The following is a 24,255-nucleotide window of genomic DNA, read 5'->3' on the forward strand; positions in this document are numbered from 1 at the left end:
CCAGGGAGCCCGTGTTGCTGGGAGCTGCTCGGAATGAACTGTGGGCTGATGTCAGGCCGGGCGCTGGTGGAGCTGCCAGCGGAGTGTGTGTCTGTCGGCCATGCCTGGCCCTGGGACCTGGCGCCGTCTCGGGCGTTGCTGCTCCTCGGCGGGCGTGTATCTGCCGAGCGAGGCTGAGAGGCTCCAGCTGGACCAGCCCGGGTGTTGGAGGGTGGCTGCTGACAGCCCTGGGCACCTGGCCTGAGCCGGCACCCTTCCCGTCACACCGCCAGGCCGCTCGCTGCTGGAGGAGACCTGGGCCCAGAGGAGCTACAGCCGGGCGGAGCCAGGGACCGGCTGCATCTCAGACCTGAGAGAGAGCTTTGCAGTGAGCAGGGCCAGCTCCCTCAGGGACCCGAAGAAGGACTCAGACCCAGGGAGGGATGCGATCCTAACCACATCAGCACAGCACTGAGCACGGTGCCAAGCAGGTCTCCCGTTTTATAGAGGAGGGAACTGAGGCAGAGGAATGGAGGCATTGAAGGCCCATTCTTGCAGCTAACTGGAGGCAGAGCCAGGCTGGCACTTGGGGGTCCAGCCCGAGTGTCCTGTATGGCTCCCCAGTACCTGTCCCTGAGGGAGCGCCTCAGCCCAGCCACGGCCACCTGCAGTCTCCATCGTCCCTGCAGTCTCAGCCTGACAGCAGTGGGAGCCCCTCCACCCAGGGACATACTCCCTATGGGAAAGCCGTGGCCCCCACTGCTATCAGTAAGCCCCAGCCGTGGGCCCCCAGCCATGGCCCCTAGTGGAGGGTGGTGCTGAATGTTAATCCCTGCATGATCACGGACAACACTCTGGCATGAGCCTCAACCTCCCTCAACCCCTCCCAAGCTGTGCGAGTGCCCTCATTGATGAAGTGGGGCCATAATTACCTGGGTGCAGATAGCAAAAATGCACTCCAGGTGACATGCACACAGCAAGAGTCACTCTGCGGATGTCAGGGAGGGATCGGCACCTGAGTCAGGACCACGATGGCAATCTCTCCCGCAGCTGTGGCCTTCCTCGCTCCCTCCGGGGACCAGCGCCTTCTGCCTCTCCAACATGTGGCTGAAAACCCCACCCGTGGCTACAGCCTGGCCGCAGCCTGAGCACTCAGGTCTCTACCCAAGGTCAAGCGACCAGCAGGGACCGGCCAGTGTCTCAGGTTTTAATTCCATTTCCCAGGAGAGAGGCCAGCTGACCCAGTGTGGGGTGCACGTCCATCCTGAACCCAGTAAACTGGCCCAAAAGGCAGCAGCAGAGGGCTCAGATGTGGCCACCAGCCTCTCGGCTCAGGGCACAAAGAAGAGGGCCATGGCTAGGCCAGCACCCCCAAACCTGATATCAGCACAGCCTGTGCTCCCTCAAAGGTGCTGTGGTATTCAGGACATTCATGTGGAGGAGATACGGGGTTCAGCAGTCGGGGTAGGGCGGCAGGGGCCCCAAGGTGGATGGTAGCAGCGGATCCAGCCCTGACCTGACCCAGATCCCTCATCTTACTGGTGCTGGGGCCTGGGCAGGTCACTTCTCTCCAGGCCTCAGTTTGCTCCCTAGTGGGATCATTTGAATATCAAAAAGAATCATGACTGCAGTGGATTGAAACACATCAAATATATTTTCAAAAATCAGTGAGATTGCACTGGGCGAGCTTCCACATAGAAAGGCAAGCTGGGGCAGACAACAGGCTGGGACCAACAGGGACCTCCCGTTTGCCTGCAAACGGGACAGGGGCAGCCTTTGGTTCACTGAGAGGTGCGGGTCTGGGCTGGCCTGTTCTTCATCCTTCCGGCACACACACAGCCACAAACCTCAGGGCATCAGCTCATTCTGATCCCTGATAAAGGGAGGAATGGAACCTCTCAGACTTCCCTCTGCAGGCCACATGCTAGGGTAGCCACATAGATGATAAAGGAATGTGCTTTCGAGCTTCTTCAAGAAGAACTGGAGCTCATAAACGCAGAAGGAAGGATAACATTTGGAAAGTCACTACTTTGTAACTCCCAGTGAAGTAACAGATCCAGGTCATGCACAGGATGCTGCAGCAATGGTCTGGGAGACCCACGGGAACCTGGCGACGGGAGAACGGGCCGAGAGCAGCTGTACCCATTAGCTGATTGTGACGTCAAGATGAGAGGGACAGCAGACATCAGGCCCTTGGAAATGATGCAACAGGAAGCCAGTTTAGAGGAGAAACACTGATAAAGGAACATGTTCAATGCCATGCAAGGATTTGCGGCCAGTTCCAGTGCATGGAAAATTCCGTCAGATAAACAACCCAGTTTCTCTAATAAACAACGTGGGGGTACAGGGCGTGAATGGGTTTCGAGTTGTTCTAGAGCAAAAGGAGCCAAATGCAACTACATCCTGATTTGAACTAACCAACTGTAAAAAAGGCATTTCCAAGATGACAGGAGAAAGCTAAACGTAGGCTGGGTAATCTTTTAAAAATCCTCCTCCGTCTGATTCTGCACTGAAGTATTTATGGGTAAAGTGATATGCTCTGTGATTTCCTTTAAAATACTCCAATCTCTTCCTCCACCCCATCCCCCAGCAAGAAAAAAAAAAAAAAATGAGGCCTGGGAAATTGAGGAAGGGAAGTGGCGCCAGCTCCCACTGGTTTGTGAGAGGTGATTGTGAAGCATTCAGGAATGTTGTAAGCTGCTTGTCAAACCTTGCTTGAACTGCAACTGGCCATGGTAAGAAAATCTACACCACAAAAATCAGCAAATGCTCCCAGCCGGGTGCTTTGAGAGCTGGTTTATCAGCACACCCCAGGACAGGGATGAGCTGAATGCAGCAGCCACAGACAGCATCACTCCAGCCTCCCTGCATTGTGTTTGGTGGACGTTTTCCGCAAGAAGGAGTTTGCAAAGGGCATGTCCCTAGGCCTGGAAATCGCACTTCTAAGAATGTATCCTGAAAGCCACTGAAGCAGTTCAAGTAGTTCTCATTACTTAGCTACAAAGATGCTTATTAAAACATTGCTAGAAATATTTCTTTAATGTAAGAAACCCAAACGTCAGGCAGGAACTGGTTTTCAGTTTCGCAAGATGAAAAATTCTGGAGATCAGTTGCCCAACAGTGTGAAATATACTTCATGCTACTGAATTGCACATTTACAAATGGCAAAGATGATACATTTTATGTGTGCTTTACCACAATTAAGCATTTTAAAGAAAAGGGGTCGGTTACATGAAACAATGGAATCGGGTTAGAGATTATGTTGCAGAAGAAAGTTTAAGGATATGACAGAATAATGGTGACTGTGTGAGATGAAAATGCAGGGAAGCAGGTTACAAAACCATATGTTCGGCTTGACTGCATTTGGGTAAATTTTAAAATGTGCAAGCTTGTAGAGCCAGGCTGGAAGGGCGCCATCCATTGAGAGCCTGCTACGCTGAGCATGGAGAGACACGCTTGTAAAAGCGTCACAAAACCCTGGGCTATTAGCGTCCACCTTCTACAGATGTGGAAGCTGACTCTGGGAGAGGGGCAGGGACAGAGGCCAGCTGAGGCAGATCAGGGCCTGGGGCTCCTCCTGCAGCCCGTCCCAGGCAGAGCCCCTGCTTCTCACGGGCACATCCTGGAGTGCTTTTTTTCCCCTCAGGCTTGTCTTCTCAGTTCTCTAGAATAGCACGGGTGACTTTTGTGGTGAGGAAGCGTGATGCTCTAAAGCTGGCGGCGTGTGTTGCAGGCTGTTGATGGAGAAGGGGGCGGATGACAGCCGGGACCGTGGTCATCACCGGGGGCATCTTGGCAACTGTGATTCTGCTCTGCATCATCGCTGTTCTGTGCTACTGCCGGCTCCAGGTACTCCCGGGTGGCAGGGAAGGGGACAGGGCGGGGAGGCCCGGAGGGTGCCCCTACCTCAGGAGGGAGCCCCACGTGAAGGCCACAAGGGTCACGGCCCGGGAAGTGAGAAAGCCCTGTGGCAGAGAAGATGCACAGCAGAAGGCAGCCAGGACCCTACCATGGGGTTCAGTAAGACGTGCCCAGAGCTTTTAATGAGGTCCAGAGATGGGAAGGGACTTAGCCAAGGGCACCAGCTGCCCAGAGCGGGTGCCGCAGTAAGCACTCCCTTCCCACCTGCACTCCAGGGCCATCCAGGGTCCCCGTGTCTCCCTGAGAGATGATAGGGAGCCATCGGGGCAGGGCGAGGCAACACAGCTGCCAGTGCCTATGACCCCCAGCTCTGCTGATGTGGGGCTGCGAACCCCTCCATGCCTCAGTCTCCCCACCTGCAAAATGAGGTAACAGTCACACCTGCGCATTGCTGGGCGGAAGAGATGAGTGGATCGTCGTGAAGTGCTCAGCACTGTGCCTGGCCTGAGCCAGACCCATAGCACTGGTTAAACAGCTGAGGTGTCAGGCCTGGGCTTGGGCCACCCCACTCCCGCTGTGCCTGTCTCCCCTCCCCAGTCAGGGGTAGCCTTTCTCACGTGTGGGTTCTGGGGTGGGAGCGGGCGGCCACACGGTCACCGTCCTTCTGCCCGCAGTACTACTGCTGCAAGAAGGACGAGTCGGAGGAGGACGAGGAGGAGCCGGACTTCGCCGTTCATTCACACCTGCCCCCACTGCACTCCAACCGCAACCTGGTGCTGACCAACGGGCCGGCGCTCTACCCCACTGCCTCCACCTCCTTCAGCCAGAAGTCTCCGCAGGCCCGTGCCCTGTGCCGCAGCTGCTCCCACTGCGAGCCCCCCGCCTTCTTCCTGCAGGAGCCGCCGGAGGAGGAAGAGGACGTGCTGAACGGCGGGGAGCGTGTGCTCTACAAAAGCGTGAGCCAGGAGGACATGGAGCTGCCCGCGGGGGGATTCGGGGGCCTGCAGGCGCTCAACCCCAACCGCCTCTCGGCCATGCGGGAGGCCTTCGCCCGGAGCCGCAGCATCAGCACCGACGTGTGACCCGGGCCCGCCCCCGGGATCCTGGCCTGGAAGGTCCTGAGACCAAGGGGGGATTCCTGTGGCATACCCACCTGGCCCCAGGCCTCAAGTGGGGCTTGTCTGAGCCCTCCTCGAATGCCTGTCCTCAGGGGAGGCCCAGGCTTGGGGAGCCCCCAGGCTCGCGGCAGGGATAAGGCTCACTGAACACAAACGTGTCCTGGGGGGAGGCACAGCTGGGGCCTGGGGCTGGAAGGACCAGGTGACCATACAGCCGGCCAGGCATGCACCAGGCCTCTCAGGCACGGAGGCCACCGATACTCCTGATGCTTCTGTCTCAGACCCAACAACTTGGCCATCCCAGGAGGTCTCCATGTGTCACCCCCTCCCTGGATCTCAGCCTTCTCACCTGCTCAAGGAAGGGATGACCTCAGTGAGGCCCAGGGCCCTGCAGCAAGGCCCTCCCTGGCAATTGCAGACCAAGGATTCTGCCCCTCCACCCTGAACTCTGGCCTCTCTCTCTTCCTCTATTTTTCCCTCTCTCTCTCTCCCCTACCCGTCTCTCCCTCTCACATACACACTCTCCAGGGTTCAAGTGCCAAATATCTACCCAGGCTGAGACACATTATGCTGAGCCCCCTGCAGATGGACAGGTTGCCCCCTAGAAGGGAGACTTTTGGGGCAGCAGGGCCTTTGGGATGCTCAGCCCTGACCGGCTTTTTAGGGGAAGAGGGGGGCACGGGGAGAGGGAGAGGCCATGTCGCAGCCCACCTGCCGTGGGAGAGGCAACGCCGAAACGTATAGACCCAGTGCTCAGTCAGAAACAGGGCCAGCAAGTGGCAGTGTACGGAGGCAGCCCGGGGCTCGTTAGGTTGGGCAGAGCCGTGGCCCAGGGCTTGAAAACCCCTGAGTTCCCAATGAAACTTGGCTGACCCTTCCCACCCCTGGGCCTCAGTCTCCCCATCTTGTGTGATGAGGGGCTGGTCACAGAGAGGCCCTGAGGACAGAGGTCTTCAGGCTCTGGGTCTCAACAGGAACTGAGATCTCCAAGGGAGACAGAGCTGCAGGTCACCTCCCCTACCTGCTTCTCAGCAGGACCTAGGAGGCCTGTCCCAGCTCCTGGTGGACCCCAAGCAGCTGGAGCCTACTGCTGCCATCTGAAGACCTCATCTGAGCCCACTCTCCCCCCAACCACGCCCACCCAGGCTGAGGTCTCCTGGGAATTTTCACCCGCTCTCCTGCTGCTAAGGAAATGACGTCAGTGGCTCTCCCAGAGAAATGCCCCAAACCCCGGGACACCAGCCGTCAGGAAGGCAGCTCTTCCTCACCCAGAAAGAGGCAACTATTTCCTCTCAGCAACCTGGCCCCAGGAGCCTCCTTCCCTCGCTGGGGCTCTCCCTCTCCTTCTGGGCCCTGCCATGGAGCCCCAGGGCCGGGGCAGCCCCTCTCTGCCCAGGGAAGGCACCGTCCTCAAAGACAAGGGCTTTGCAGGGCAGTGACCTTCCCTGAGCTGAGGGGTGGCCTGCGCAGGACACTTCTTGCCCTTACTCAAAAACGAAAATCACCAGTTTCCAGAGGCGTCGGAACGGCTGGCGAAGACAGAATTGTTATATTTTCAGTTGTTTTCCTCCTCTTACTTTCTCCCCTGCCTGGTTTGGATAGGCCAGTGGCGTTCACCCTCGAGGTCTCTCGCAGCCCCGGCCCCCCGGGCCCGCCCACACCTCTGGCTTCCTCTGTGCATCCTGTGAAGTCTGTTTCTGATGAGTCAGCATGAGGGGTGGGCTGGGTGGGGTGGGGGTGAGGGCCCAGAGCTGGCCCGTGCTGTGGCTGTTCTGATTCCATTTCCCACTTCCTTTCTGGTCTCCATTCTCTCTGTAGATACGTAGATCTCTTTGAAACGAAGTAAACACCCATCCCTCCCAGCTCACTCTTCTCCACCGTGGGGACCTGCTGGGGGAGCCGCTGGCTCCCTGAGGAAAGTGAAAGCCAATAAAACATCTCCCACCCTCCCATGCAGCGTCTTCAGTCCTCCCAGGTGTCCAGGCCGTCCACACCCACGCCCTTCCACCTTCTGGGAGGCAGAGTCAGCTTCTCCCTCGGGATGCAGCCAGCCGGGCCAGGGCTCTACCCGGTGGGGCCAAGAGCTGCTCTCTGGCTGGGGGGCGCAGCAGTGGGCCACGTTTGATTTTGAGTTTCTTGGGTGGCTATCCATCTTCCAGCACTGAGAACTACCAGGATGGACTCTGAGCCCCTGGATAGAGGGCTGTTGGGGCACAGGCTGGGTCCCCTGGGACAAGTGACTGAGCATCTCTGGACCTCAGTTTTAGCCTCCACACAATGGGGTAATCACAATGCCTGTATCGTGGGGACCTTTGGAAGATAAACCCAGGCAGAGCCGAGGAGGTGCTGGGTGCAGAACCTGGCATACAGTAAGTATCCAGTAAGTGTACAGTAAATGTTGGCAGGAAGGAGAAGCTGGGAGGAAAACAGTAAGACAGGAAGAAGATGTGGATGGGAGGAGAGAGGAGGAGAGAAGAATAGCGAGGTGAGGGGGGACACAGGGTGAGGTGGGCAGAGAGGCCTCAGACCCCCAGGTCTCAGCGACTTGGCTCTGCCCGGCCCAAGCTGGTGACCTTGAGCAAGTCCATCCCACCAGGGGCCCCTAACCCCCGGACTTGAGGGATTGAAAGGACCATCCTGATTGCAGCCCCTCAATGCACACACGTGCAGGCACGCTCAGAGAACCCACTGGGGGGGGTGCTGCCTCAGTTTCCCCAGAACCCCAAGTCCTTCAGAAGCCACCCTAAAGCTACGATGGACCCTGCTCTGGCTCCCAGTCTGAGGACAACCTGGCCTCACATTGAGGAAGCAGCCCGGCAGCCACTCACCTCTCGGCTGCCTGTGTGCACAGAAACACCTCCTGGGGACCTCTCCAGGCAGTACAGCCCCGTCCTTCCTCCCATGCGGCATCCTCCAGCCGTGTCACTTTTCCTCTCCCAAGTGCTCTCTCCAGGCAGTACAGCCCCGTCCTTCCTCCCATGCGGCATCCTCCAGCCGTGTCGCTTTTCCTCTCCCAAGTGTTCTCTCCCACCCTCTCGTCTGGAAAAGCCACTCCTGCTGCTGGGTCAACGAAGCAGCCCCTCCCCAGAAGCCCCTGTGTTCAGGTCAGGAAGTCCTCCATGAGCTCCAGAGAAATGGCAGTGACGGTGCTGCTTCCTAGAGCTTGAGGTGGGCCCGGCCCCACGCCCCCAGTACCTGCCTCATCTCCTCTGTTCTTGCCCACATGCTTGGAGGTGGGTGCCCTATACCTTAGCCAAGGTCCCTGCCCCCTGCCCCCACAGGTCCTGTACCAGTTGCTGATAGACTCAAGATGTCAACTCCACTCCTCCTCTGGCGCCTGAGTCCCAATGTCCCCAAACGCCCTCCCTGCACGCTCCCCACGCCTCTCGTTGCCTTTTATCTGCACCTGACTGTCTTTCTCCTCAGAGCAGGTGCTGTGGCCCCTGCCGGCCCACCCTTGCACTCCAGGCCTCAGCAAGCTGGAGAGACCCCCACACAGCCAGGCCCGGACCCACCAAGCCCCCAGGCAACCCACTCCTCCAGCCAGAAGCAACCGAGACCCCATGATGCCGCCATAAATAGGACCACTTTATTAACGTAGATGAGCACTGACGCTGACTGCAGGGGCGGGGCCCGCGGCCCATCCCCAAACGTCCCGTGGGCAAGCGCCTCTGCCCGGGGTAGAAAGTGCGGCAGGAAGAGAGCTCCACGGGAGGGGCTCTATAGGAGGGAGCACGCCTGGGCCTCCTTGGCTGCCTGTGTCCCTCTCACCCTGTGGCCTCCAAGGGAGGGAGGCCCCCCCACGTTGGGCTCGCCTGCAAGTTTCCTTCAGAAGGCCCTGCCACCTACAGAGGGCGCGGGCTGCAGGCGCGGGGCAAGACACCTCCACTGCTGGCTGTGGGCCTCGGGCCCCTCGGCTGGGGGTTGCTGGGGACTGGGGAGTGGGAGCCACAAACACAGGATCCACACAGGAACACAGACAGGTTCCCACGGCACGGGTGGCTCTGTCTGGGGGAGGCCAGTGGGTGCCAGAGTCTCTGCCCCAGGAGCACAAAAGTCCATGGGCCGTGGGAAGTCCCCTCTTGACAGCGGAGACTCAGTGCCACGTCTCAGGCCAGCATGCCCTGCAGGACAGGGGTCTGTGGAGGCCCCAGAAGCTGCAGCAGCCCCAGGAGGGGTGCTGGGTCTTCGTCTGGAAGGGGCTGCAGCTGCCGGGCCTAGGAGTGGGGGGGCCTGCAGGAGCGGCAGCACGCCTTGCTGTAGTACCAGTGCCCGCAGAGGTTCACCTTGATGGCCAGGGCACAGTTGGTACCTGGCTGGTCCTGGCAGCTGTCATCTGGAGAAGGAACACAGGGCGAAGCAGGGCAGTTTCAGGAGGTGCCCAAGGGGTGAAAACCCCAAGGACCCCTGCGTGCAGTTTTTCAGGGGCAGGTGCAGTGGGCCTCCCACCCCATGGTGGGTCACCATCTCTAGCTCTCTGCCACCTCTTTCCTGGCCCATCTCTGTCCCCAAGATGTCGCTGTCCCAGATCACACCAGGTGATTTGATCTGTGTCCCAAGAGGTGTGATGCCTAGAGGAGCTACAGATGCCACACCTGGAGGCCTAAGCATCCCCGAGGGGTCCACGAGGGCCGTCCACGTCCACCACTCAATGTATCCAAAGCAGAACTCATCACGTGCCCTGCACCTGGCACCCCCTTGGAGCCTGTCCCCTGTCCCTCCTCCAGGTGCCCAGGCCCTGCTTCAGCTGTTCACCTCCCTGCCCCGTGTGCCAGCCCTTGGCCGTTCCAGCTGAGTCATCCCGGATTCAGTGACCCCGCCATCTGAAGCTGACACTTTTCCCAAAGTACAGGTCTCAGCATGGCTCCCTGAGGCCACGGAACCCCAGTCAGGCCTCCTCCATTCCCCTTCCCACTCTCCCCTCCCAGTGGGGCTCAGCCATGCTGGGAGGGAGCCTCCACTCCCGGCACACCTTGGTCTCTCAAGCTGGTTCCCGGGTTCGCCATGAACGTGAGCAATGCCTGCTCACCCCTCAGGCCCTGATTCTGTCCTCACCTCCCCTGGGAGGCCCCAGACCCACCCTCAGCCTCCCCTGCTCCTCACCTGGGGGCTCCGTGGGGCAGGGCTGCAGATCACAGGCCTGTCTGCCAACCGGTTTCACCAATGGATCGCAACCACGGACAATGTCGGTCCCCTGGTAGCACTTGACGTCTCGCATCCTCACGCCCACCCCGCAGGTCTTGGTGCACTAGTGTGGGAGAGACAGAGGGCCTGGGGAAAGCCTCCTGATGTGGCGGGGGCCTTGGCAGGAGGCGGGGAGCCTGCGCATCCCCCCTTCCCCACCCCACCCTTCCCAGGTGGCTGTGAGTCCCAGCTGACACAGGACCCGTGGAAGCCAATTTGAAACCCGACCTGCAGCTCCAGGGCTGAGTGGAGATGCCGACAAAAGGGCATTGGCTGGCAGTCGGGAGGCTCTTATTGTCTCCCACTGAGGGCTGCCTCAGTCTCCCCGGATGCACAGTGAGGGGTGGTCCTTCCTCTCTCATCTCCCAGGGCTTCCGGGCACTGGCTGGCAGTCAGGAGGCTCTGATTCTCTCCCCACGCAGGGCTGCCTCAGTCTCCCCAGATGCACAGTGAGGGGTGGTCCCTCCTCTCCCATCTCCCCGAGGGTCCTCTGGCCCCAGCTTTCCTGGGTCTGTGGTGCAGACTGTTTGTTGTGGGCCGATCAAATGCATCTCGCGAAGCCATCACCCCCTCCAGTGGCTCCCCGTCCAGATGTTCCCCTTGGAAAACCCCGCTGAGCTCCCCAGAACACCAGAGGCATCTGCTGGTCCCAGTCACCCTGCTGTCCTCCTGCCAAGATCCCACAGGCGGTGGCTCCTTCACACGCCCCCCCACGTGGGTGACCCCACATCACCCAGGCACGTCTGGGACCTGAGCCCTCGGTTCTCCGAGGTGGGCGGGGTGGGAGGCCCTGGCCCTGGCCCTGGGGCCCACTCTCCACTTCTGTTTGCAAAGGAGCAGGAGGACCGATTAAGACTTGGCAGAAAGACTGCCGCCTGCCTGCCTGCTCCGAGCCAGGGGGTGGGGGCTGGCACCGTCTGCAGGCGAGGAGAGGCCGGCTTGGCGCTGACGGCGTGAGGACAATCAGCCTTTGGCAGGGCCCCGAGGAGCCTCTGGACGTGCCTCTGGAGAGCAGCACATTCTCGGCCAGCCCTGGTGCCAGCTCCTCTGCCCCTGGGGAGTGGATGGGACTGGGCAGCTTCGGGAACAAACACTGACTGAGCCGCCGCTGTGGACCGGCATCGGGGGGCAGCCGCCAGGAAGGAGGAGTCCACGTGCCCACCAGCCGTCTGTGCCAGCCACGCCTCATCCAGCCCTGCCACCTCCTCATCAGGGCTAGGAGGATGTTCCTCCCCAGCATCCCAGACTGTCCTTCTGGGGTCCCCCTTCATAGTCTCCCCGTGCCATGGCTCATCACCCTCTGGGGTCCCCCCTTCATGGCTTCATAGCCCCCCCATGCCATGGCTCATCACCCAGCAAGGTACCTGCACCGAGTGGGTCCCAGTTTCCTGAAGCTAGTGCTCTTCCCAAACTACAGACCTGGCTGACTCCCTGGGGCCCTGGAACCCCAGTCAGTCCCCCTGCCCCTTCCCACTCTCCCCTCCCACCGGGCTTAGCCTTTCCAGAAGGAGCCTTCATGACCCAGCACACTGTGGTCTCTCCAGCTGACTCCCAGCGAAAGCTAGCTCACCCTTCAGGTCCTGACTCTGCCCAGGCCTCCCCCGGGAAGCCCCAGGCCCACGCTTAGCCTTTCCCCTCCTCACTTGGGTGTCCTTTGGTGGGCAACAGGGAATGAGTGAGTGTGTGTTCTCCCTCCCGAATAAGCATGTGTGCAATAGGGCAGGCAGAGGCCCTGGGGGGTCAGGGTGGAGGCCAGACACCACCCAGTGTGCACGGAGAGCCTGGGGCCTGGTGAGGGCCCAGGACCTGGACCCCAATCTCTGAGCAGGGCCACACCGGGGTCCCCGCTCACTCCTCACAGACTCTTGGACTCTCTGCCTTGAACTCATAAGGTTTAGGATTTGGCACCCACCCGCCACAGTGAACAAGACATAGAGCCCTCGGGTACCAGGGCCTGAGACACAGTGGGGCACTTCACCATGAATGTTCCAGGCCCCGAGTCCCGTCTGACACCCCTATTTTGTCGCCTGGGTATTCAGAGTTGGCCCATGAGGAAACTGAGGCCACAGGTAGCTGGAGACCCCAGGTAAACAGCCTGGCTATGGCAGCCCCTGCCCAGTGATTCCCAGATACCCTATGGACACCCCCAGGTCCCCCTCTCAGAAGCTCGTGGCATCGCCAGGTGGGAGGGGGCTGGGACTGGTGCCAGGGCTGGCGCTGCTGTGAAAGGGGCATGGAGGGCTGATGTGTCACAGCCGATGTGAGTTATTCAAGCTGGAGTCTAGACGGGACTGCCTCCGTGGGGCCCAGAAGGCGGAGGGGCACCCACTGGCACAGGGCGGGGCTCTGGAGTCTCCTGGAGGCCCCACGGGAAGTGGCGCAGAAGGGGAAAACAGCAGGGGAGGTGAAAGTAACCTGTTTGCTCTGCAAGACAACTGGGGGTAAGGGGGCGCCCAGTTTGCCATCCCCTCTGTGAAACCAGGGCTGCCCACCCACCTCGGGGCTCCCTGCCCAGGGCCCCTCAGGATGAGCTGCTTCAGGCCCCCCTTCCCTTGCAGATGCCACACCCCACCTAGGTTTCACTCTAGGGCCATGGACAGGCCTGGCCTCCAATGTCTGCTATAGCCCCCAGTAACTGTGGGACCCCGAGTGGGCCCGAGAGTTCTCTGAACTTCAGTTTCTTCTCTGAGGAACGGGGAAAAGGACCCCTCCTCATGGCACTACTGGGAGAGAGGAGACCCTTCCGGCAAAGAGCTGGGCCAGGGTGGCCACACATGTCTCAAGGCCCCAGGACGGGAGGGCTCTCCTCCCCTCTACAAAGACAGCCAAGATCTCAGCTCTGTCCTGCCTGACATCCTGACGCTGGGGCATTCTGGGGGCCCAAGAGTCAAAGAATCTCGGAGGGGCCAGACCTGTGCAGGAAACTTACTGCCCTTTCCTCTGGCCCCGCCGGTGTCCTGACCTGGGGTGCATGTCTATTACGGTCTCCCTAAATCCCAAGCTCCTGCCTTGGCTGTGGCTCCCGGAGAGCCAAGCCTGTGTATGCCTCAGCCCCGTCTGCTCCTCCCGCCCACCTGGGGTCTGTCTGTCCCGTGGTGTCAGGCACATGGGCTGCCAGGCGCAGGATGAGTGCCATCGGGATCCCAGGGGCAAGATCAAAGAAGGCTTCCTGGAGGTGCTGGCTCTGGCACCAGCTGATGTGGTGGAGTTGAGCAGCCTTCCCGGGAAGGAAAGCCCTCACAGAGGCTGTCAGGGAGGGAGGAGCAGGAAGCACTTAAGGAGGCTTGAGGCAGGAGGGTCAGGATCAAAATTCAGGTCTGGCCTCAGGCGACCTCGGAGGGGCCGGCTGGGAGCTCACCTCTGACCACGGGCTGGTGTACCACTTGAAGCAGGGTCTCTCGAAACACGTACTCTCCTCCGCAGGCTTCTTGGCGAGCCCACACTCGGGGCCGCTGCGCGTCTGCGGCTTCCCGTTGGCCAGCTCCATGCAGAGCACCAGCCGCTTCTTGACCCCGCGCCCACAGGTGGTGTTGCACTGAGGCCGGGGCAGAGGGAGCGGGTCAGCGCCAGGGCCCAGCAGGACCCTATACAGGGCCCACGGCGACTCTGGTGACAACGGTCTGGTCAATAGCAATTGGGTGAGAATGCTCCAATGCATAACAAACTGGCTGAGAACTCTTTGTTCGATAACCGTTTGGCCCCAAATGGATTTGATCAAAAGCAATTTAGCACAAAACCATCTGTTTTGAAACACATTGGCTAATGACAATTTGGCCAATGATGATTTGGCCAAAAACAATTTAGCAGAAAACAATTTGGCCCGAGATTATCTGGTTGAGTGATCTGCCTGGAGCTGCTGGTTGAAAGCAATTTGTGGAGAGCAACTCGTCTGAAATGGCAAGTTGATGACGATGACAGGTGGGTGGGGAAGACACACTGGTCATGATCAAAGGTTGCACAGGCCCCTGGGCCAGGAGCAGGCAGCCGGAACAACCCCCGTCCCTAGCTTTCTGCATCCCAGGGAGTTGGGGGCCCAGGCTGGGGACAATGCCAATTCTGCACACACCACCGAGCCATGCGAAATTGGGATCTGGGGACTTGAAAGCTGTTTTCCTACCTTTTAAGCCTTTTGTATTCGAAACTAATTTTTAGGGAATGGTCCCTCATAATTTGCAATTAATTCCTCTTTTCCCCTCATCTGTGGTCCCAGCCACCTGGCTCTCCTCTCCGGCCAAACGTCAGCCAGACACCGGGCTCTGGGGCACTCACCCGCTCCCAGTCCTGGGCCAGCCAGTGGGCGGGACAGTTTTTGTCCCCACAGGGGTGGATGGCCAGAGGCTTGGTCTCCATCTGGCACTGGGACTCAGGTACCACTCGTCCGTCGCTGGTCTTGCAGTACACGTGCCTGATGGTGCGGCCCTGCCCGCAGCTTCCACTGCACTGCAGAGGAGAGGACAGGCAGGGGACATCGAGTGAGAGGCAGCCACGCCAGGAGGGGGCCCTGGATGTCAGTCCCAAAGGAGAGGAATGGCTCCCAGGCAGTGTCGAAGCGGTTGCCATGGTAACCACTTTTTAAATAACATTTTCTGTTCTAATTACAGAAATAATGCATGCTTGATGAAAAGCACACAGAGAGAAGCACACTTAAAAAGATCTGTGCACCCACCACCCAGAGGCGACCCCAGCTAGCATCTGAGCATCTCTCCCGATGAGAGAGACACAGGCAGGGAAAGAGACAGAGACAGACACAGAGAGACAGAGATGGGGGAGACAGACAGAGAGACTCGGAGACACACAGAGACAGGGAGACAGAGACAGACAGGAACAGAGACACAGACACAGATAGGGAGATAATGGCAGAGAGACACACAGAGAGATAAACAGGTGATAGAGGAAAGGTGATGCTGGCCACGTGTTTGGAGAGAAGTTCTGATTCCTACGGTAACACGAGAGAAGGCTGGTTGGACATTCTCCACCTCACACCCTTGCCTCGGAAAAAACGGAAACTGTGGCACATCAAGGCAAAGCTCTGGGTCCCCTCACCAGCCGCACGCCCAGCCACCCCTCAGTGCAGGCCTCACCGGTCCCCAGTCGGAGACAGTCCACTGCCGGTCACAGGGCGGGCCCGTGCAGTTCTTCTCCCCCACAGGCCTGGTGTTGGGGTCACACAACTTCTCATCCTCTGAGCAGCGGATGTCCCTGGTCACCACACTGCGCTCCCCACACTTGGCAGTGCACTGTGGCAGCAGGGGGAGGGGGTGGGGGGCGTGGTGAAGGTGTAGCCACCTCCATCTGCCAAGCCCAGCTCCCCAGCTCTTCCTGACCCCCGGCTTGCTCCCGCAGGCACTCACCTCGGACCACTCTGACATCTCCCACTGGGGCCCGCAGGCGGGATTCCGGCAGGTCTTGCGTTCCTCAGGCCGCACGGCCTCGGCTGCCTCGCACAGGTCACTGTACACGGAGCTGTCGAAGCCGGGCGAGAGCATCTTCCAGCAGCGCACAACGCGGAACTGGTAGCCCTCTCCGCAGGTGCGCGAACACTCGCTCCAGCTGCTCGTCTCCCACCTGCCCCGGGAGCGGATGGCCTTCAACGATCCCCCCGTGGCGACCGGGACCCCATGCAACCCACACCCCTAGAGACAACGCGGTTCCTCCCTCCCTCCCCCATGTGGTCCAAAACCACACGCCACAAGCTAAGCTGCACAGGAGGCTGTCGAGGCCCAAGGGTGCAGACTGGGCCATGACGGCCCCAGAGGTCTTCAGGGAGCACCTTAGCAAGGTGGTTGGGGGGGGCGCCCTGAGTGTGGGCTCGGCATTCCTGCCCCTTTGTGCCCTGCTGTGTCACACAGGTGGCTGTGCCCCCATGGGACTCTGACGAGGGTGGAAGTGAGCAGAAGGCACATTTCTGGATCTGTGTGCAGAAAGGGGGCCTGGCCAGCGTGCTGGGGAAAGACCTCGTTCCCCTCAGCCTGAGCTGGGAAGGGTTATGAACAAGACTTGGAAGTCTTCCAGGCAGATAGACTTGGAATAAGAGGTCCAAAGCTGATGGGCTCTGAGCAGGACAGGGCCTGCTGGACCCCACCCCCGGGCCAGCTTTAGCAGCATTCTGGAGACCCTGGGCGTTCTGCCCTTCCCAGAAAGGAGCAAACGTGCAGGACACGGGAGGCCCTGGATGGAGCAGCCCAGAAAAGAAGAGGCAGTGTGGCTGTGCGCAGGGGGCAGGAGGGCTCAGCCTCCAAGGAGCCTGTGATCCTCGTCGGCGGAGGCCGGCACCCTCAGGCTCATCTGGGGACCCCACTTGTCACTAGGGGCAGGATGCACTCAGCTCCAGCTCCAGTCTGACTGCGTCCACAAGGCAGGAGACGAGGCCCAGGGGTCAAGAAAACAGGCCTCCACCCACGCCCGAGGGACAGCCAATAGGCATGGAATTGTGGAAATAATCCCTTTGGGTTTATAAAAATCCTAGATGTGCCACGTGGACCTGGTGGGGCAAAGACATCTCTGTAATATAGAGTAACGTTGAGAATGGTTTCTGAACCGATGGTGGCAAGCATTTATTGAGCACCTACTGTATACGAGGCACAGTGACAGATTAAACTGCAACTCCTGGGAAGACACACAAGGTCTCTGAGAGGTGAGGTCTCTATGCCCCTCCTCAAAGCGCCCCCACGGCCCTGCACACAAAGCACCTCTACGGGGCAGCGGGGTAAGTCTGACTGCTTCTCTGGGCAGAGCCCCGCACACCCCCTTCCAACCCCCTGCCCAGGGCCCCTGGTGGCAGGTACCTGGGCTGGCACTCCCTCCCGGCGCAGAACTCGTGGACAGGCTCGGGACGAGTCAGGGCATCGCAGTAGCTGTCATCCACCTCGACCCCATCGTAACGGACACACATGGCGTACGTAGACATGACCCCTGGGTTCGGGACAGGGGAGGGCCTGTAAGCCATGCCGGCACCTTGGGGCCCAGCAGACAGGCCTCAGGACTTGGGGCAAGTCACCTGACCTCTCAGCTCAGCTTTCTGGCTTGGGGATCAGTCATAGCTTGTGGAACTGCAGCATTCGGGCAGCACTGTGGGTCTAAGCTGTGCAGGTCCGAGCTCTTCTCTTTGCACCCCAACCCCACCCCACCCAACCCGGCTGGGCTCCCAGTTCCCATGTCACGGAGTCCGGGCTTTTAGTCCACTCCAGCTGGCCCCCGTGGAGGTGCACAGGCAAACACAGTCAGGTGTCCCCCATCACCAGGCGTTCAGCAACCACCCATCACTGGGTGGACCGGCAGGTGGGAGTGAAACCTGACCGCTCCAGCCCCGTCAGCCCCCTCAGAGGTCACGGTGGGGACTTGGGTGCGCCCTGCCCTCTATGGCATGCCCCAGACTTAGCAAGCATCATCTTGAACTTTATTTTTTTGAGATGGCGCCTCACTCTGTGGCCCAGGCTGGAGTGCAATGGTGCAATCTCAGCTCACTGCAACCTCCCCCTTCCCGGGTTCAAGCAATTCTCCTGCCTCAGCCTCCTGAATAGCTGGGATTACAGGGACCTGTCATCACGCTCGGCTAATTTTTGTATTTTTGTAGAGACAGGATTTCACCATGTTGGCCAGGCTGGTCTTGAACTCCTGACCTCAGGTGATCTGCCCACCTCGGCCTCCCACAGTGCTGGGATGACAGGTGTGAGCCACCATGCCAGGCCTGAACTTTCTTTAATCATTACTGTGTGCCTGTCTTTGCTGGCACCCCATACTCTGTAATCCCATCGGGGCACAGTGGGTGACAGGCAGCCCTCACCTAGCAGTGCCACTTCCTTGACCACATCTCCACCTTTTGCTTCTTTTGTCCTCGTCCTGACACCCTCGCCTGGTACCAAACTGCCACACAGGCCCAGCTCCCTGCCCAGGAGCAGGATGATGCTGGGAGAGCCGGCAGCAGTGGGAACAGCCTTGGGGTGGGGTTAGGGTTTACTGCTTCTGCTGTGTGTGTGTGTGTGTGTGTGTGTGTGTGGCCACCGGAGAGAGACCCAGCCTTCCAGGATGACGGGCATCATGGAACGGTCTTGGCTGCAGCTGCCAGTTCCCCCAGAAGGAAATCGGTTTCCCCATACCCAGAGAGCCCAGCCACCCAGCGGCGCGTGTCTGCAGGCCAGCGGCTCCTGCCTCTCCAAGCCCCAGCCCTGGATGGAACGAAACAGCCTGGGAAGCAGCCGACAAGGGGATTTTTTCTTTTTTCCGTGAAGGACGAGCCAGGCTGCAATCACGGTTCCTCTCCCGCCAGAGCTGGGCCGTGCAGCCTTTAGCCTTCCCTGAGGGGGAGGCAGGCTTCCCGTCCAGGTCTGCTCGGAATGTTCCAGGCCTCAGAGACACCCGCTCTGGGGCCCAGGGAGGTGCGGGGCTGGGGACTTGCAGACCATCGCCAAGTGCCTGGTTATTCATTCGCTCCTCGTCATGGAGTGGAAACGCGGCAGGCCTTGGTCAAGAGAGACTGGAATCCAAGTCCCAGCTCAGTGCCTCCCTGGGGTGACGTGACCGTGACCAGACTCCAGGCCTCAGCGTGCTGCTTCCCAAAATGGGAACCTTCCAGAGAGCCTGTGAGAATCAAATGCCAGGATGTTTTTTCTGGGCACCCTCTTCATGACACCCATCTCGAAAAGGGTGCTTTTCAAACCCCCTGAGCCCCCAAACCCCCTGATGCCCCTCCCTGAAACAAAAGAAAGGGGAGGATGAAGCCTGGGGCTGCGGGATCCACTGTCCTCACCACGGTGCCCTGGAGCGCCAAAGGGCAGCAGAAACTTCCGCCTGTGACCCAAGCTGAGACCAAACTCACGCCCCTCTGTGGCTGTGGCTCCAAAAGAGTGTCTTCAAAGAAAAATCTAAAAACAAGCCTCCCCTCCGTGGCCAAAGCTCAGGGCAGGCTGACCCGCCCCACTGATGGAACTGCCCTGTGCCTGGGTTCTTCCGAAGCACAGGATGGAGGGTGCACCGATGACCATCCATGAGACATCCGCACGGACACAAGCTACGAAAAGGGTGGACCCTGACTCCGTTATTTCTGCCCAGTGCCATTCAGCACCTCCCACAGTGACAGGGAACTCTCCCTCCCTCCTGCCCTCCCTCTCTCTCTCTCTCTCTGTCTCTCAGGGTGGCTCATTTCCATTTCTGAACAGCCTCCTCTAAAGCAGGGCTTCCTTCTTCCAGAGCCAAAACCTGTCTTTCTGATTTCCTGTTGTCCTCTGCCCCACTGCACCTTGGGCCACGCTGCACAGACCCAGTCCAGCCCCCTCCCTGCCATTCTCTGGGTGTTGGGAGACGGTGCTGTGTCCTCCCTGGGGAGGTCTTCCATACAGGGCTGCCCATCAGGCCCCTCGCCACCGAGGCTGCCTCACCCTGCAGACGTCTCGAGCGACATCCCCTCCCCAGCCAGCGATGTGTCTGGGAGGAATCACAGATGTTTGCAGACACTTAGTGACAACGCCCACAGGCTTGACACTTACTGACAACGCCCACACGCTTGGAGTCCCCTGGCCGGGAAGTGTGGAGGAACTCAGGGCAGGTCCGTAAAGGACTTGGCAAAGCAGACCCCCTTGCTGACACCCACCACCAAGCTCAGCTACCCTCGGGGCCTGCCCGGAAGGCAGGTCACACGGCTCACTTCCGAGGCCAGCTGTTCCTGGGCATGATGGAAGCCGCATCCTGCATCAGGTGGTGGCAGCCACCCTCAGAACAGCAGCATCCATGGACCTCTGACCAGGAGAGGCTATTTCTTGTTTCATGTGGATCCCCACAACCTACCTGTGACATAAATATGCGTCCCAGCTCACCTGTGGAAAATGGGGGCTAGGAAGGATGTGGCAATTTGCCCAGGGCCCGTGGTGTGGTCAACCAGGTGGCACAAGCCTGGCCAAGCCGGGTGCTCACCACACCGCCCACAGCACTTGTTTTCCCTCCAGAATGCCAGGCGCGGGGGCAAACGCAGCATGCCCCGTGGCTATGCCCCGCTTGGGGGCTCTTATAACAGGAGATGGAGCCCTTTCTTCAGCCCCAGAGAGGCAAGGCCAGTGTGAGCAGAGCCTGCATGGTCGCCCCAGCCCCCTCCTCTCTCGGGCCCATCTCCTGAGATGCCAGCAGGGCTGCAGAGGGTGCGGCCAAGCTCAGACTGCCCAGCTGCATGGAATCCTCACTGGCCAGAGACTGTAAGGGCATCAAATGCCCTTGCAAATGGGGGGCACTGGGGCGGGGCCAGGAGCATCAAACCTTTTGAGGGGCAGCTGGGTGTCCTCTACATCCAAACATGAAGCCCCAAGAATAGATAACATGTGACCTCAGAGCCGGCACTGGGGTCTCCCTACCACATTTTCTCCCCCGTCAACGCCCCTGTATCCTGGTCCTGGGTCTGACATCCGACCTTGTGGCATCCCCCAGGGGAGGGTACCAGAGTGGGCAGCAGAGGCAGCTCCAGCTCCCAGCAGCTGTGGCCAGTGTCTCGGGGCGATGGTGGCTGTGCAGCCAGACAGCTGTGGGTTCAAATCCCAGCTCAGCTCTTACTAACCACACACATCTGTCTGTCCAGGAACCACTGCAGAGGGTCTTTTTCCCCCTCCTAACTCCTCCCCTGCTGATGAGGTCCTAGAAATTGCCTACTTCCCTTCTTCATAGATCACAGGGGCCTGTGACTCCCTTCCTATGTTTGCTGGAAGCAAAAGTAAAATCTCTGCTACCTAAGATTTCTTACTTTTAACCCAAAGGATGTTTGCCCTAACAAAACATGGTATCACTGGCAACAGACAAGGGATCATTGGTGGTGGACTGGGTGACCCCCTGGGGGCCTGGACCTGACCATGGTCTAGCACACTGTGAGAACAAGGTGGCCTCACCAGACACCCAAACTCCTATCCCGCCACACTGCCCCCAAGTCAGGAGGCCACCAGACAAGCACCCCGAGGGCAGTTTGGGGTTGCAAGCTAGTGGGTGGGCCCAACAGTCCCAGCCCGCGTCTGTGGAAATGGGTTCAGGGCAGTCGCTGCCCCTTGGCACCCATGGCACCCGTGGCCAGTACCTGTGGTGCAGGTGGCACTGCAGGGCTCGTGGGATGAGAGCTTCCACCGGTACATGTCCGCGGGACTCACGCCCTGCTTGCGCGCCTTGGGCCTGGTCCTGAAAGCGAGATCAAGCAGAGGTGGTGATGAGAAGCTCCACGCCTCACCCCGGCGGGCGCTGGCTTTTCAGGTGCGTGTGTTTTCTTTGGAGGGTATGTTCACCTGAAGCACACACCTGTCGCAGCATGCCCCATGGCTATGCCCGGCTTGGGGGCTCTTATAACAGGAGACGGAGCCCTTTCTTCAGCCCCAGAGAGGCAGAGCCTGGGACATGCTGTCGACCCCAGGCCGACTCTCCACCCGCTACAGTCAGAGTTCCCACTGTCTGAAGTGGAACGGATGAGGCACCCCCGGAGAGGCACATTTTAGGATCGAACAGACTTCGTTTTCCATCTCAATAACTGCATGGGAGCTGCCCAAGCCAAGCTCCTTCTGGGGGGCAGGGTGGCCTGAGAATTTGGGCTCCCCAGCACTGTAGTTGCTCCTGCACACATGCAGGCTTCTCCACATCACCTTCTCACATCAGCTAGTGGGTTCCTTCTTCCCACCGGGGAGGGGACCTCAGAAGGTGTCTTATGTGCTAAGAATGTTCCAGAATTCTCTCCCACCCCCTGCTCCAGCTGGGACTCTGATGGAATGGGGGACACGAGGCATCCAGCTTCCAATTATCAAAATTAAAAAGCTCAGCTGCTGGCAGAGGTGTGGCCACAGCCTACAGTGCAGTTCGGGTTGGCCATGGCTGCACAGACCTGCTGGGGTTGGGGGAGGCACGCTGGGTCCCCGCCAGCCACCAGCTATGATTCTTGGCTGGAGCCTACGCAGCCAAAGCCAACTATTGTTAGGACTGTTTGCTTCTTTGAACCAGTAGGTGTGCCTGGGCCCAAGCTCCACATCCAGTGTGCACGCTGATTCTGGACTCGGCAGGGGAGGAGGGAGGCAGAGGCAGAGGCAGAGGCAGCCCGGGCATCTGCTCTGGGACACTGCCATGGAGTCCTGCCGCCTCTGAGCCAGAGAAGGGGCAAGGGCAAGCCATCACGGTGGACAGCATGTCCTTCGAGCCTCAACTTCCTTTTTAAACAGGACAGTGCAGCAGGTGGCCCTGCCCAATTGGCTCCACTTTCGTCTGGGCCCAGAGGGACTGGCTAGAGATGACCCTGAGCTGCCATACATCACCGGGCTGAAATGTGGGCCAGGTCACAGGTCCTTCTTCGGGACTTTCAGTCACGTGGTCAGGCTTAGAGCATTATATTCAGAAAGACTTTCAGACTGACTCCGTGATAGAGACATGCGTTTGGATTGAACGGGGAGTTTACAACGTGTTAGGCAAGTGGGTGAGGATTGCTCTTCTGTTTTGCTTGGACTGGAATGGGAGGATTCCAAAGCCAGGCAGAACTTTTGGGGATGAACGTTGCCTTGACCACACATCTGAGGCCCCAGGAATGATCTACCCACAGGAGCTTCAGCAGTGAGTTCACCGGTGTGGTTCCCTAAACTCATGGAGGGAGAAGACGAGTGAAGGGAGAAGGGATGAGGATCAAAGCCCAGGAAGGGCAGCAGACTGGGGGCTGATCCGCTTGTCTCTTCAAAGCCTCCCTCACCTGGGAGCTTCAAGCCAGGAGAGTCTGTCCCAGCCCACCCTGGGGCTCGAGGGGAAGGGGAGAGTGCCTTCTCCTCCCTCTTTAAAACTTAAAGCTTTAAAAACGGGGGTGGGGGCCAGGCGTGGTGACTCATGCCTGTAATCCCAGCACTTTGGGAGACTGAGGCGGGTGGATCACAAGGTCAGGAGATCGAGACCATCCTGACTAACACAGTGAAACCCCATCTCTACTAAAAATACAAAAAAAAATTCACCCGACGTGGTGGCGGGCGCCTGTAGTCCCAGCTATTTGGGAGGCTGAGGCAGGAGAATGACCTGAACCCGGGAGGCAGAGCTTGCAGTGAGCCGAGATGGCGCCGCTGCACTCCAGCCTGGGCAACAGAGCGAGACTCCATCTCAAAAAAAAAATGGGGTTGGGTGGGGGATTTCCCAAGACCCTGTCATCTCAGAACAAAAGTGTCCTGGAAATCTGGAAACCTGTCCCAATGGGGGCCACTCAGAGCACCCAGACCGGGATGAGTAAGTCCTTTTAGGGAAGGGAGAACCTGGAAGACCAATCCTTAATGTTTGATTCAGAAAACACTAAACTGTGCCGACCAGGTCCCTACCTACTTTCAACAGCTTTAAATTCTCCCCAAGAACAAAAAGAAACAAAAAGATCCAACCCATGCCCCTCCACCCCACCCATGGAGGCGATCCGCCATCTTTATCTAATTACACGCTCTGAGCCAGCAGGCAGCATGACTCATGCCTGACTCAAGAGAGAGCGGGCCTGGTTCAAAATAACCCTTTGGATTTTAAGCACCAAAGGTATTTCTGGAGGGGCTGCCCACACACTCTTCGCAGCAGCACGTGTGGGGCATAGCAGATGCAACTCTCGAACATAACCCTGCATATATTTGCACAACAATGCAACGCCTAGCAGGTTCCGTTCTTGGAAGTAGCACAAGGAAGTGGAACACCCAGGAAATCGCTGAAGCACCAACCCATCGCTCTCCTCCATCTGGAAGGAAGACACTGCTCCTCTCAGCTGTGAAAGTCAGAGCTGCTAGACTGGGGCTGGTGACGCCCGTGGAGTCACCACCAGACCGCCTGTCACTCCTCGGGGTCCTTCGCCCAGCTGCCTGGGCAGGCACAGGCTCGCGGGCTCCCCAGGCAGGAGAAGCTCTGAAGCCACCGTGTTTGTTTATACACGAGCCAGAAAGTGCTCTGTTCTTCTCTCTCGCTAAGGCTTCGGAGAGGGACTCCGCGTCTCTGTGTCTCAGACGCTTGTTCCCAAAGTCGGAGTCTGGTGACAGGGGCCCCTCCCTTGATTGTTTGAAGCTTTTCTGGAAAGATGAAAATACCCTTTCCTTTCTGGGCTGCCCCTTTGATTTTGATTTTGCCTTCTCTGAGCAGACACGACTTCCTGTGTTTGGACAACTCGGCCGAG

At 59.1% G+C, this 24,255-nt stretch overlaps 2 protein-coding genes across 4 annotated transcripts in view; one reads left to right on the forward strand and one right to left on the reverse strand.

Moving 5' to 3' along the window:
* The first annotated feature begins 3,712 nt into the window (after positions 1-3,712).
* FAM163B (family with sequence similarity 163, member B) lies at positions 3,713-6,907 on the forward strand. Its single transcript, XM_011931117.1, has 2 exons — positions 3,713-3,828; positions 4,515-6,907. The coding sequence occupies exons 1-2, from the start codon at positions 3,736-3,738 to the stop codon at positions 4,920-4,922; spliced, it is 501 nt and encodes a 166-aa protein (XP_011786507.1). The 5' UTR covers positions 3,713-3,735; the 3' UTR covers positions 4,923-6,907.
* Positions 6,908-8,522: 1,615 nt separating this feature from the next.
* The window catches only part of ADAMTSL2 (ADAMTS-like 2), a 42,363-nt gene continuing 26,630 nt past the window's right edge, over positions 8,523-24,255 (reverse strand). For all 3 annotated transcript variants that reach the window (XM_011931119.1, XM_011931118.1, XM_011931120.1), the window contains exons 12-19: positions 21,187-21,284; positions 16,928-17,054; positions 15,494-15,707; positions 15,224-15,379; positions 14,412-14,582; positions 13,501-13,677; positions 10,062-10,206; positions 8,523-9,294 (exon numbers count right to left, since the gene is read on the reverse strand). In XM_011931119.1, coding sequence (XP_011786509.1) covers positions 9,176-9,294; positions 10,062-10,206; positions 13,501-13,677; positions 14,412-14,582; positions 15,224-15,379; positions 15,494-15,707; positions 16,928-17,054; positions 21,187-21,284 — 1,207 coding nt within the window. In that variant the 3' untranslated portion in view covers positions 8,523-9,175. The remainder of the gene's footprint in view (positions 9,295-10,061; positions 10,207-13,500; positions 13,678-14,411; positions 14,583-15,223; positions 15,380-15,493; positions 15,708-16,927; positions 17,055-21,186; positions 21,285-24,255) is intronic.

This window comes from Colobus angolensis, unplaced genomic scaffold, assembly GCF_000951035.1.
Source record: "Colobus angolensis palliatus isolate OR3802 unplaced genomic scaffold, Cang.pa_1.0 Scaffold9, whole genome shotgun sequence".
NCBI classification, from domain to species: Eukaryota; Metazoa; Chordata; class Mammalia; order Primates; family Cercopithecidae; genus Colobus; species Colobus angolensis.